We start from the raw sequence: 14235 nt of genomic DNA, 5'->3' as shown, positions 1-14235 counted from the left end.
AGTTTTTGTATGAGACGTGCATCTGAATATCCACTGAACGTTACAACCAATTACATACAAAATATCCACTTACCATACATACAAAATATCCACTAAACATAGAATCGCTGTAAACATGCCCCTAACTACCATGTACGGTTCAACAAAAGGGTGGACAACTACCAATTATTAATACATCAGGTTTGACAGTGGAGTTGCAGCTATTCGCATGACACCACTTCATACCTACACATCTTGAATCCCTATTAAAATCGGTGATATCTATAGCACATCCACGTACCAAGGAAAGCCAACATAGCAAAAACTTGTTTTAACGTCGACGACCTATAGACGGTTCTGTACCCACATGAAATGCAGACAATATTCGGTGTGCGGCTACAGGCTACCGGAGAACATGAAAGGGTTCGACCAACCTACCGTTACAACACACGGTGGTGACGACTGTAAGCCCCTTTTGCTCAATCGGCGAGAGACATGACTGGCCCGGACGTGTTGGTCCCAGCGAAGTCGCTGTTAGCAAACCCAGCCTGCGTGTCATTATCAGAGCATTGGAACGAAGGAATCTCCGCGGTCGCATACAGATCACCGGATAGGTTATCATAGATCTAACACCAATGTAAAAAATAAATGATTAGATCCATTTAACAGAGCAGAAAACTTAACTATATCATATATAGAGCGACCAACCCACCATGTCAGTGTCCATCGAATCCATGTCATCTGCAACTGCACTGGATGATTCCATTGTGCGGCGGTCCGGACACGTTGTCCTGTTGTGTCCCACCTCCCGGCACAAACGACATCACCGGGTTTTCTTTCCACCATGAGCACCATTATCCTTTGTATTGCGCCTGGGTAGATTCTGCACCGGGGGTCTGCCACCCTCAGTAGGTGGCCTCTCGGGTGGAAAACTGGTGTCCCCTGCATCTTCGTTCTTGAAGTGCTTCAGTATCAGCACGGCAATGTCTCTTGCAAACTGAAACTTTTGGGTGCTGTGACATGCAATCTTGCACACTTTCCGGTACCAATCCATCAGACACCAGTGTTGCGTCAGTTGTACAATCCCAAATCACGCCCATCGACTGCACCACCACAAGTTTTGCATGCTTGGTCCATCTCGGTAATATTAGAGACCTCGGGATCTCATGAACATTGTTAAGAACAAGCACCGCAATTATATGTTCGCCGGGAACCCCGAAACATTCTATTCTCATGCACGTGCATCGGACCTCCCTCGTATCAGACGTTGCAACAACACGCCAATCCTTCCCCAGAGTTTCGTATCGAGAGACGGTGTGGATAAAATAGGAACCGTTGTCTTCAGAGTCAACCACCCTCATTGCACAGGCCCTGTCAAGAATGGGAACAAACAAATAGAATATCGCACGAGTGTAGTTGTCGGCTGCACTCCGCTCCAGCTGTTTCAGGTTGGTGGTCATAACAGGGTCACCCTTTGCACACTCGAAATCAGCCTCCACCTTCTTTGCGCGCACGAACATCAAGCATCGATGGAAATGACGTAAAAACTCAGTGTAGCTGTATCGAGACTTAACATACCGTGATATCACAGCGTGCAAGCCCTCACACCTTGATGTTGTTCGAAATCCGGCAAAGAACTTTCCCCGTATGTGTGCTGTGGCCCAACTGTGCCTTCTCTCGTACGTGTCCTGTACCCATCTTTTATCGGCGACGCCAAATTTCTCAACCATCTCAAACCACTTTCTCTGAAATGTTTGGACCTCGTAGTCTCCGAGCATGCAATCCCTAAACATCCTGGTGAATTTGGGCTTTCCGATGTTGCTCATGGCATTTCGGAGTAGATGCCAAGCGCAGAGTCGATGGTGAGCCTCTGGAAAAACTTGCTCGATCGCAAACTTCATTTGCCTGTCACCGTCGGTTATTATGGACACGGGAGCCTTTCCTTTCATTGAAGTTTGCAACTGCTGAAGCAGCCAGACATAGGTCTCTTCTTTCTCGTCTGCCACCAGTGCAGCGGCAAAGACAACCGTTTGGTTGTGGTGATTCATACTGGAGAATACTACAAGAGGTGAAAGGTAAACATTTTTCTTGTACGTTGCATCAAATGCAACCACGTCTCCAAACACCTGGTAATCAATTTGGCTGGTGCCGTCACACCAAAAAAGGTGTTGCAACACGCCCTCACCGTCAATAACTTCCTTGTAGTACAGTGCTGGATCATTTGCCTTGCACTCTCGGAGATACCTTAGGCACGATTCCGCATCTAGGCCACCCTCCCTTCGTTGTTTCGCATTTACATTATGCATGTCCCTTGTTGTGTACGGGACATTATGATACCCGCCGGCCAGACTCGCCATAAAACCGTGGATTCGGGAGACGCCAATGTCCCCTATGCGCATGTCGTTCATCTGCTCGATGTCTGCTTCGCTCATCCTCCGATGGCCCGGGAGCATGGAAGAAAATCACAACTCAAGAGTGTGGTGCTTATGCGCGTCTGAAAAGTAGGCAACGTGCCAACGTCCTGATTCATCGTCCATGCGGAGTAGCATCCTTGCAGGGCATCCATACTGTGTCTCGGCCCTCGGCCTCTTCTGCCGGTTAGGCTTCGTGTAGAACTTTGGGGATCGGTACCCTTGTCGGTGGCACACGAACTCCTGCCGTATCCTTACTTCGCCGCGTTTTTCGCTTCTGGAACGTCTCGCGCCGAAGCCATGGTGCTTTGCATATTGCTGGTAGAACTCAAATGCAATGTCAACATCAGCGAAGTTAAACCGGAGAACATCCTCCTCGCTCAAGTTCAAAAAATCAATCCAACCTATCGACTCCACGAAATCAACGGCGTAAAACTCGTCTTCCGCATAATTGTCAGACATTCCTCCGGCGCCGTCCAAATTGTCTTCCAATTCAACCGCATCCCCATTGTCGACATCGGCCTCTGCGTGATGGTCGTGTTCTGTATCATCTTCCTGAAAGTCGTGCTCGTCCGACTCCATCCCTACAAAGCGTTCGCCCTCAACCGGATGGTCGTGTTCTGTTTCATCTTCCTGTAAATCGTACTCGTCTGACTCCATCCCTGCAAAGCCTTCGCCCTCAACCGATCCAACTCCATGGTCTGCTTCGCCCCCAGTGGTATCTTCATCCCCAGCAACCATGTGCCAAACAGCAACAATGCGGTAATTTAGTGAAACATGCAAAATTGGGGGATGTACTTCAAAGACAATTTCAGACCTATGACGAAGAAAAAGGGGGATATTTGTAAATCAAGTGAAGAGTGATAATACAACGGGTACCTTCTTTCCATTGATGGAGACAGCGAAGCCATCTACTGCCGAAGACAACCGACAATGCAGATCAGGTACCGTCATCGTCAGAGGTGGTGAGGCTGATTGTGTGCTTGGATCTGCCTAAACAGAATCGTTAACACTGAACAATTTCTCAATCCCAAAGAAAAATAGCGTTTCGTGGTTCAAAATCTCCGAATCTCGTCGGATGAGTTGCTGGAAGAACACACCGCCGAAGCCACCATCAGTGAGTGGGGGGAGAAGAAGAAGTTAGCTGAGTCATTTTCGATAGTGGAGATAGGAAGGGACGGCGCGATTGCAACGGAGGAGAAGGGGAGGAAGAGAACCTAGGCTGGAGGAGGAGTTAGCCGTAGTAATAGTTGTTAACTAAACTCGAGTATCAACTAATTGTAGAATTAACTTAGATGTATTTATTTTAAAAATTGAAAAATTGACCCCTCTATTTTATACGAAATTATAGAAAACACCCAATAAAAATAAGTATATATATTCTTGCACTACCTGGCTAACCGGTGCGCCAAACACGATTTTGGCATTTCGATGCGCTAACAGGGAGTGCGTACCGAATCCGTGCCCATGTTAGAAAGTGGATGTTACAATACTCCCTTGATGTTTGAAGTTTTAAAACTCCATATAATTTTAACAAAAAAAACACTATTAAAATTTAAAATTCAATTTACTTTGCGTTGATTTAGGTTAACATTTAATACATACTGATGAAATCAATAAACAATTAATACTTTTTTTTGGAAAAACTACAAACATATTAATTACAACTTATAAAATATATTTTTAATAAATGATAATTATAATTATTATAAAAAATTTAATATGCTCTATTAGTATATAAGTTATTTAATTAGTTAATAAAATTTAATTAATTAATAATTTTATATTTTATTTATTTTAATTATTTATTTAAAATTATAATTTATCTCATAGAATTTATTTAATATACTATCTTCTTTTGTTCATTAAAAATAATGAGTTTGTTCATCGACAAACCCATTCCTATTTTTGTACAATTTGAATCGTATTCGTATATTTTTATTTTTTTATTAATCTAATTTTATTCACATATTTGAATTTTAAATTTTTTAAATTTTTTATTTAAAATTTAGATAGATATAATTTAAATTAATAATTTAATTTAATAAAAATAAACGTATTTGTATTATTTTTATTATCTTAAGCAAAAAATATCTCTAACTATATTTTCTAGGTAAGATTTATTAATCTTTTCAGATATTATGTACTTATATATACCCTCTAATATTATTAATTTGAAAGATTACATATATCTATTTCTTTTGTTGAGATGTTTAAAAACCATGTTTAACCGCTTTAAAAAAATAATACGAGAACGTTTATTTGAAATAAGATAAATATATTTATTTAAAATTTAAAAATTTTAAATAAATTAATTCGTATTAATTTTAAAATAATATGAATATGTTTGTTTAAATAAAAAAAATTTAAAATAATAAGAGTATTATATCTTTTTAATTCTTTTAAATTTTTATTTTTATCATAATTTTATAATAATTTAATATCAATTTAAAATTAAAATAAATTTAAATTAAAACAAAATTTATCCTAAATAAAATTTAATATTAATTCTTTTCTCTTTTCTTAATAATTAAATAATAATTCTTTTTTCTCTTCCTAATTAAGGAGTACTAAAATTTCAAATAATTTTTTTTCTTTTATTTTTATATTAACTTTTATTTAATTCTTTAAGAAAAATTTTAATACTCCAAAAGTATTAAATCAGGCGCCATGTTGGGGTGGAATAAAGGCCAAGCCTAATACTTCTAGGCTCGGCAGCAAAATCTATGTATTTTCGGTCATAATGAATTCATGCTTTCCCGTGTTAAGGGTGGGTTATAAGATTGTCAGTCTGATAGTTGTCAAAATGCCACCTCATGGGAAACTTTGAACTTATAGAAGCATACAACTTCTATAATCTTGGTATTAGAGGCAAGTAATTTATTCTTTTAAAGGAAACATTCTTGGTATGCTTCTTAAGGTCAAACCTAAGTGAATTGTATAATCAATACTAGTCAATCCCTAATTGTTCTTGTAATATATCATACAAACCATTTAAACAACAATTATCATCGTCTTCAATTCCAACTATGAAATAACCTTTTAACTTCCTAATAAATTTTGGAAGTTATTACTAAGGTTTGGTGCGATTTTTCTAGCTAAAAATATCATTGCTCAAACAATCAAACGAGTACGGTGAATAGTTGAAGATTGGAAATTCAAGATTAGTTTAAGTAAGATAATTTAAAACTTTTGAATAACTTTTTTAGTTTTATTTTTTTTTTGTAAATAAATGTCTGTATTACAGAATTTCATAGGTATATACAATAGTTTACGCAAAACCTAAGACCTTAGAATTTAAATTAAATTAAAGTCTATATCATCTTATAACCACAAATTTTGGGCTACAATTTGTTAAACTGACCCAAAAGTCTATCAATGACTAAGGAGCTTATTTTTTCTTAGAAAAAACAATAAATAAATCTTTCCTTTTTATTTCGAAAATAAATGTCTTCGTAAATTAAAAATACAAAAATATTTTTCATAAAACATTTAAATTCCTCTTATCTTTCATATTTTGAATAGAAAAACTTAAATATCTCATTAAAAATCATAGACGCTTTTATATCTTCAATAAATCAACATATCTTCAAACTAAAAAATTAAAGACATATTTATCTTTTTTTTTTCTTTTTATTTGCACTCTGAAGTTTGAACGAAATTTTCCTTTTCTTATTTGCACTTTGAAGTTTGAACGAAAGCCTCAACGAACGAGACACCGGACTATGTATTGTGTATGTTTCACCGTGTTGGCGCTTAATCTTGTTTTTCTTCCCCAAGAAAACAAATTGTCCAATCGCAGTAAAATCTGGTTCATGGCTGAGAATCTACTATATTCCATTTAATTACTCAAATGAATTAGTTTATTCATACATGATATGATTGATATATACAAAAGGCTGAGTAGCAAAAATAATAATCAATGTGCTACTTCAGCTTGCAGCCCCTCGCAGTGTTTAAATTCGTCTAAAAAAGTATGGGGCTTCTATGATAAATTAATGGGTTCACTTCCACCTCTTGGCATTCTTGGCGCTTTTAGACTTCTGTTTTGCTGCCTGAAAGGCTTGCATCTTTTGTTTCTTCCGTGCTTCTTTCTCAGCCTGTTAACAATGCAATTTTTAATTTACAAGCTATCTAACCAGATTCTCCAATTAATTAACCACACCATTGCCTTACCTTAGACATCTTAGACTTGGCTTTCACCTTAGGAGCTTTGTCCTCAAGCTCTGCTTCCCGTTCGAGCTCTCTCTCCCTGGCGTCAAGGTTCTTCTCTAAATAATACTGCAAAATTTTCGAGATTCTAACTTGTTAGCAATCTATGTGGTACACCAAGCAAAAACCAGATGAAAATTAAAATGACCTATAGATATAAGAAGCAAAAATATAATGACCCAGGGTTTATTTGGTTTTGATCCCTCACAAATGCAAAATCGCAAAGCAACCAAATGAAAGCTAGAAGATAACTTTGAGGACTTAAATCATATATGAGAATTGAGGATCAAGTGCAATCAAGCATGGCTTCCTAGGGCCAACTACATCATGTATAGAATTTGACCCATTTCAACTAGCTATAACTCTTATATAGAGATCACAGAAAAGGAACAAATTAACTTACATTGTAATCGCCTGCATAATCCTGTAAGGTGCCATCTTTAACTTCTATCACTCTATTAACTATTTGTTTTATAAAGTATCGATCATGAGACACAGTGATAACAGTGCCCTCGTACTCATTTATTGCTTCCTGGTAGAAGAATTAGAAATAAATCAGTAGTGTGATTGGTGATTTGAGCTTCCAACGAGGAGAAATATAGAGAGAGTAAATTGAGACAAACCTCGAGCATTTCTTTAGAAGGTATATCCAAGTGATTGGTTGGTTCATCCAACACAAGTAGAGTTGATGGCTTTACCATGAATTTGCAAAAAGCCAACCGTGCCTAGCAAACCAAGGAAGAGACGAGATAAATTCCAAATATTTATATTTGTGCATTATCATATTTTGGAGAGTGAGAAATGGAAGAGCATCAATAGAACTAGTAAAGCTATTACATGAGAACAATAAGATGAAGCTAGAAAGAATATCTTAATTAAAAAAAAAAAGACATATCTTGGGAAAATCAACGAGAATCAGCCATGCAAACACTATTCTTGATGGTGCAAATGCATGGGGAAAAAAAGGTAAATAATATATCCCAAAATTATCCATTTTTGGGGTTGGATCAATTTACCTTCTCACCACCACTCAATAGAGAAACTTTTCGGTCAAGCATATCAGCTTTAAAATTACATCGCCCAAGAAGTCCTTTGATATCATCAATCTTCCAGTCCTCTGCAGCTTCTTCTACCGTCTGAAGCACTGTCTTGTCCAGATCCAGTGCCTCAGCCTGCACACGAATCGATTAACTCAAAAATCAGAACTAGGAGCAGCATCACAATTTAATTACAAATAATATATTCTTCGTTGCAGTGGCAAACCTGATTTTGCTCGAAATAGTTAGGTAATACATTATGCTCCCCAAGCACAACCTCACCCCCCATCGGCTTCTCTATACCCATTATCAATTTCAATAAAGTACTCTTGCCACATCCATTTGGACCAATAATTGCAATCTTTTCTCCCCTTTCAATTGTAAGATTTGCCTTCTTGAAAAGTGTCTGGCACCAAAAAATGAAAAACAAAATTTGATCAATTGATGATTCCATTGAACGATGACATACTTACAGACACAAACTCACTCGTTGTAATGTCCACTTGTAAACAAGAAAAGCAAGGCAACTCACCTTATCCTCAAAGGCAAACTCCAAGTTCTTAATTGTTACAACAGATCTTCCACTCCTTCCGCGCTCAGGGAACCTGATTTTCATCTGTTTCCGTTCAAATGGCTTCTCTACTAGTTCCTCATCCTGAAGTCTCTCCAGCTTCTGTTGTCATACATAACGAAGGAGGAATTCTTTCTAAGCAAATAACATAAGGACTAAGGAGCAAGAAAACAATTGAAGCCACACCGTGGAAGCAATGCACCTAATCTCAATAATTTAACACAAGCAGGTACAAGAACTGGTATATTTTACTTTCAACTTCGTACAAAGTTCACATCATCACATATACCTTCTCGGCAGATGAAGCACGGCCGGAATTTGCTCCAGCACCTAACCTACTAATTAAATCTTTGGTCAGCTCAATTTCTTTCTGCTGCTTTTCCCATGCGGCGTACTGTGCCTCAATCCATGCTGCCTTTGAAAGTATAAACTGAGAATAATTCCCCTCAAATGTCCTGGATACACCCATGTCAGTTTCCACAATTTTTGTGCACAGCTGATCAAGAAATGCTCTGTCATGGGAAATGATAACCATGGGGACATCCTGCTTGTTAAGATACTCTTCGAGCCACTCAATGGTATCAAGGTCAAGGTGATTCGTCGGCTCATCCAACAACAACAAATCTGGCTCCTGCAAACAAAGAAAAATATAAATCTTCTCAGCATAAAACATCAATTATCCCAAATGCTTACTAATACGAACGCAAGCATTATGCATTGAAGAGTGACGACAGAAAACAACCAAAACAATGAAGCAACCGATATCAAGTTTTCAGTTACCAAGCCACAGTGTGCTAAATGTTTCAATAAATTTACGCAAAGACGCTGAAAAAATTCTATGTATCTGAACACAATTAACAATTATTTAAGATCAAATGGAGTAATGCATGCAGAGTAGCCAATGCATGAGAAAGGTTTCACTAAAGAAGCAACCCTTCACAGTTCACACAACTGTAGCATCCCTTATACTCAATTCCAACTAGAATATCCCACTCAACAAACAATGTCTCAATTCTCGGAAAAAAAAAAAAAAGAAAATACATATAATCTGGTATGTGTGTACCCCATAGAATAGCAGCATGTTTGTGATATGTAATTCATAAATACCTGAAGTAAAATTTTCCCAAGAGACATTCTCATCTGCCACCCACTGCTAAAAGAAGCAACCAACCTATCAGAATCTTCAGCTGCAAACCCAAGCTCAGGCATCAACTTACTTATCTTGGCATCAACCTCATCCAAATCCAAAGCCTGTGCCTTTCTCTGAAGCAAATCAAACTCATCAAGAAGCCTCCCCATCAAATCCATGTCATTCACGGCACCTTCTAGAGCCTTCTGAACCTTGTCAAGCTTCACCGCTATCTCCATCTCCTCCTTGAACGCGCTCGTGAACTCTTCCCTCACCGTCTTACTGGGCGAAACCTCGAATTCCTGGCTCAAAAATGCGATTTTCATGTTCGGTTTGGCTTTAATGACGTTACCTGAATCGGGTTCTTCTTGACCCGCAATAATCCTCATCTGTGTGGTTTTACCGGCACCGTTAACGCCAACGAGGCCCACTTTCTCTCCCTTCTTCACTTCCCAGCTCACGTCTTTCAAAACGGTTACACCCTTGTAGCTCTTGGTAACGTTTTCCAATTTTACCCCCGAAGAAACGCTGGAAGCTCCCGTAGTGGATTGCTTGTTGGCGCGCCGTTTATCGAAGTCATAGTCGTTGGAAGAAGGTTCGGAGAGGAGGGACTCGATGTCGTCTTGTTGTTCGGTCGTCGTTTCGGCGAGGGAGGTGTCGTCGGTGGCCACGGCGGAGAAACGGAGAGTGGTAGTGGAATTGGTAGGTCTTATGGCGTCGAAGAATCTTCTTCTTCTTGTTGTTGTTGGGTTAGTGAAGTGAGTGTTGTTGATGCGAACTGGACGAAGATGAAGGGGTGGGCGGGAGAGAGGTTTAGGAGGTTCGAAGATGACGGAGCCACCGCTGAGAAAGGCGGAAGTGAGATCGAGGTGGTGGAGCTTGGCGGCCAACTCCATTGTGAAATGAAAGGCGGTTAGTGGATACAGAGACAGTTACGGACTTCAACTTTTCAATGGAATTGGGAGTGTGAAATTGAGAACGCAGACTGAGTTCTCTCTCCCCCACAGAAAAGATAAATTACACAATATTTCAGCCCATCAAAGAGATTCCACTGGCACACACTGTTGGGATTTTCCCATCCACTTATATCTATGCTTTTCTTTAATTTCTCTTTCCAAAGTTAGACTTTTTTATTATTAAATTTAATTACGAGTTAATTTTTTCATGTTAGTATGAACTATGTTTTTTAAAATTAATTTTTATTTCTTTGGTGTCTTAAAAACTGATTTGTATACTTATTTTTACCATAATTTTGGGAGCCAAGTTAATGAAATAAGTGATAGATTAAGGAAAATATATATAAGTATATATAAAAGAGGAGGGTTAGGGATTGTGAAAGTACTTATTTTTTTTGTTGATTAAATGTTAATTAAATTTTAATAAAAGTGTTGGCTGTAAATTAGAAAAAATTTACGAGTCGATGTTATCTTTACTCATTGATATTTGTAATATATGAAATGCTCTTTTTTTCAAAATTTGGTAAGCATAAAATTGTTAATTTGGTAAGCATTATCTATATTTGTCAGTAAAGTGATATAGATATATATGTGTAAGTTATAGCAAATAAATGAAACGATTAATTTTTCGTTAATTAATTGACTAATTAAAATAAAAGAGATCATGTGAAACTATTGTTAATTTGAGATGGAAAATAATTTTAAATTTTTAAATATATTATTTTAAAGAGTTTTTATTATATAATATTTTTTATTTTATTTAACAATTATATAATAAAAATTATATTTAACAATATCATTAGAGAAAAGGAATCGAGAGAATCATTCTATTTTAAGAGTATTCTTTTAGCTTAAGCATGGAAATGACTACTGCAACTTGAATTTCTCGTGGCCACAACAATAGAGAGAGAGAAAAAAGAAAAACCAAACATATCAGGCTAGAGATAAAGATAGTCGTAGGGGGATTTTGTGTGGAGTGTGGTGGTGCGAAGCGCGATAAGGTCCTATCATTGAATAACACGCGTGAGTTTATGAACTCTCTTTCGTTGCATGTTATACCGTTCACCTATTCAGTATTCACTCCACGTCTCATCGCTACAACCTACAAGGTACAAGCAACCAAAAATTCTTCTATTTTTTTGGTCACACCAAAATCTTAAAAACTTTTTATGAGAAACAACGGGGTGGGATGTTCTCTTGATCAATCAAATAAGAAAAGCCCTATTCATCAGACCAAAAACAACCTATTCATAAAAATGAAAGTCAAAAGCCCATAATAGATTACTAATAAGCCCATTTTAAACATTTCAAATTTCGTCGCAGCCGAGGCTTGGGCTAGTGGCACGATCTGTTGCCTCGCAAGTAGCTGCACCCGAGTTCAAATCCTAGTAGAGGTAATATGAACCCTTAAGTGAACTCATGTAGTGTGTGAGTGTGTTGTGTGGGTGTGTAATACATGAGTAATGCCTAGGATTAGAGGCTGTCTAATCCATCTGACCCAAAAAAAAAAAAAAAAAAAACTTAGTGGTCCATCCTCATGTCTCAAATGCTGCATCTGGGTTCAAGTCTCACTAAAGACAGTAGATGAATCCTTAATAGAATGTGTGTGTTAAGGTTTTCATAATTGGATCGATCATTGTACTACTTTAGTTATTAGTTTATTGGTCCAATTAGTCTAAAAAAATTATTTTAAAACAAATTAATAAATAAATATTTTAAAACATAATTATAATCTAATATAAATATTAAAATATCTTCTAAATTTAAAACATTACATGAAATATCATCAACCAAATTCATATAATCCTAAAAAATTTGTTGCAGATTTTTTTATGGGATCATCTTTACCTTCATTTTTACTCTATTGAGCAGAAGAATCAAAAGATGCAGCATAAAGACGACTACTATCACCGCCACTTTAATATAAATCAGTATCAATATCACCTAATAAAAATGCGCATGTTATTATTATATTAAAAACTAACATTCTAATAAATCATCAGAAAATAAACTATAATACTCACGCAATAAGTCATCCTCATTACTAGGAAGATCAGGTTCTTTCTCTACAATCTCTTCCGTCATCCAAAAATCAACTAAATTGATGCTTTCATAATCAATTGGATCGTATTGTATCTTTTGCTTTCTTTTTTCTTTTTTCTTCCTAAAAAATTAAATACAACATATGAAAATTAATAATTTACAAATTTGTTATCATAAAGATTATATATGAAATAATGTGATATTGCATGAAACATATATTACCTGGATTTAAGGCGCAAATTATAAGTAACATAAACAATATCATTCAGTCTATGATACTCCAATCTATTTCTTCTTTTTGTATGAATCTGGTAAAAAAGACTCCAATTCCTCTCACATCTAGAGGAAGCAGATGCTTAGCTAAGAATGCGAATATCTATCCTTTGTAAACATGGAGTAGAATCACCAAACAACCTTTACCATTCATCTACTAATTATAAAACCATAACATATTAGTAGTTATCAATTAAGGAAATGAAAGCATAAAACAAATTACTATTAAACAAATATTCTTATCAGGCTTAAATTTTTTGCAGCTTGAATAGCTTATGGTCTATCAGAAGCTTTTCTTCCGATCTCTATATAAATGTATTTCTTTCATTGCCTCAACTGAATTCAAATTGTTACACTTGCAATACAAGGTAACAAGATCAAGTAAAACTCGCATAACATTAGGTGCTTCTTTATAATTTTATCTAAAAAGAAAGCAGGATTCAGGAAGTAAGCTGTAGCATGAAGATCTTTCTTCAAAGCACAAGCCTTTAATTTAGAACAATACACCAGAAAATTAATTAATGTTCATTGTCTTTGATCTGTCCAACCCTTAGCCATGAGGGTACATCCAGTTTCTCTTCATGCACTCCTATAACTATCAACTAGCATTTGACATTCTCTTTTAAGATCAGCTAACAAGTGAACCCTTAATTTATCATAAGAAGGACCCTTATAACCAGGTCCAATACTAGCAACACCATCCAATATATCTTGAAAAAATGGTAACATCACTGCATTAAATGAAATTCTACGATCCAAAAGCCACCGAACAAACCGTTCGTCAATCTCGTGTGTCGCCTCTTTGTTTTGCAAGACACTTTTAAGACTTGGTTGAGCTCTTGGAGTTGTTCTAGGTGCAAACATAGGAGGAATGATGGTGCACGAAATTGCAATCACACTTTTGCAATCCCACACAACTAACCAGCAAGTGCACTGGGTCGTCCAAGTAATACCTTACGTGAGTAAGGGTTGATCCCACGGAGATTGTCGGCTTGAAGCAAGCTATGGTTATCTTGTAACTCTTAGTCAGGATATCAAAAATTATCAGGATTGATTGTGAAAAGCAAAAGAACATGAAATAAGTACTTGTTTTGTAGTAATGGAGAACAGGTTGAGGTTTTGGAGATGCTCTGTCTTCTGAACCTCTGCTTTCCTACTGTCTTCTTCTTCAAGCACGCAAGGTTCCTTCCATGGCAAGCTGTGTGTAGGGTTTCACCGTTGTCAATGGCTACCTCCCATCCTCTCAGTGAAAATGTTCAACGTACTCTGTCACAGCACGGCTAATCATCTGTCGGTTCTCAATCAGGTTGGAATAGAATCCAGTGATTCTTTTGCGTCTGTCACTAACGCCCAGCCTTTAGGAGTTTGAAGCTCGTCACAGTCATTCAATCCTTGAATCCTACTCAGAATACCACAGACAAGGTTTAGACCTTCCGGATTCTCTTGAATGCCGCCATCAATTCTAGCTTATACCACGAAGATTCTGATTAAGGAATCCAAGAGATATCTACTCAATCTAAGGTAGAACGGAGGTGGTTGTCAGGCACACGTTCATAGTTGAGAATGATGATGAGTGTCACGGATCATCACATTCATCAGGTTTAGGAACAAGTGATATCTTAGA

The 14235-nt window shown here is 37.0% G+C and overlaps 2 protein-coding genes across 2 annotated transcripts; both read right to left on the bottom strand.

Annotated features, from left to right (window-relative positions):
* Positions 1 to 884: 884 nt before the first annotated feature.
* LOC130957379 (protein FAR1-RELATED SEQUENCE 5-like) lies at positions 885 to 2411 on the bottom strand. The gene has a single exon (XM_057884242.1). The coding sequence runs from the start codon at positions 2409 to 2411 to the stop codon at positions 885 to 887; it is 1527 nt and encodes a 508-aa protein (XP_057740225.1).
* A 3791-nt stretch (positions 2412 to 6202) lies between these two features.
* On the bottom strand, positions 6203 to 10399 carry LOC130956057 (ABC transporter F family member 5). The gene is made up of 9 exons (XM_057883079.1): positions 9318 to 10399; positions 8500 to 8841; positions 8172 to 8312; positions 7866 to 8045; positions 7619 to 7774; positions 7226 to 7327; positions 7006 to 7134; positions 6567 to 6671; positions 6203 to 6490 (listed from the first exon to the last, which is right to left on the bottom strand). The coding sequence occupies exons 1-9, from the start codon at positions 10233 to 10235 to the stop codon at positions 6395 to 6397; spliced, it is 2169 nt and encodes a 722-aa protein (XP_057739062.1). The 5' UTR covers positions 10236 to 10399; the 3' UTR covers positions 6203 to 6394.
* Between the last annotated feature and the right edge of the window lie 3836 nt (positions 10400 to 14235).

This window comes from Arachis stenosperma, chromosome 10 (genome assembly GCF_014773155.1).
Source record: "Arachis stenosperma cultivar V10309 chromosome 10, arast.V10309.gnm1.PFL2, whole genome shotgun sequence".
Classification (NCBI taxonomy): domain Eukaryota; kingdom Viridiplantae; phylum Streptophyta; class Magnoliopsida; order Fabales; family Fabaceae; genus Arachis; species Arachis stenosperma.
This window is presented reverse-complemented; position numbering and strand designations above follow the sequence as displayed.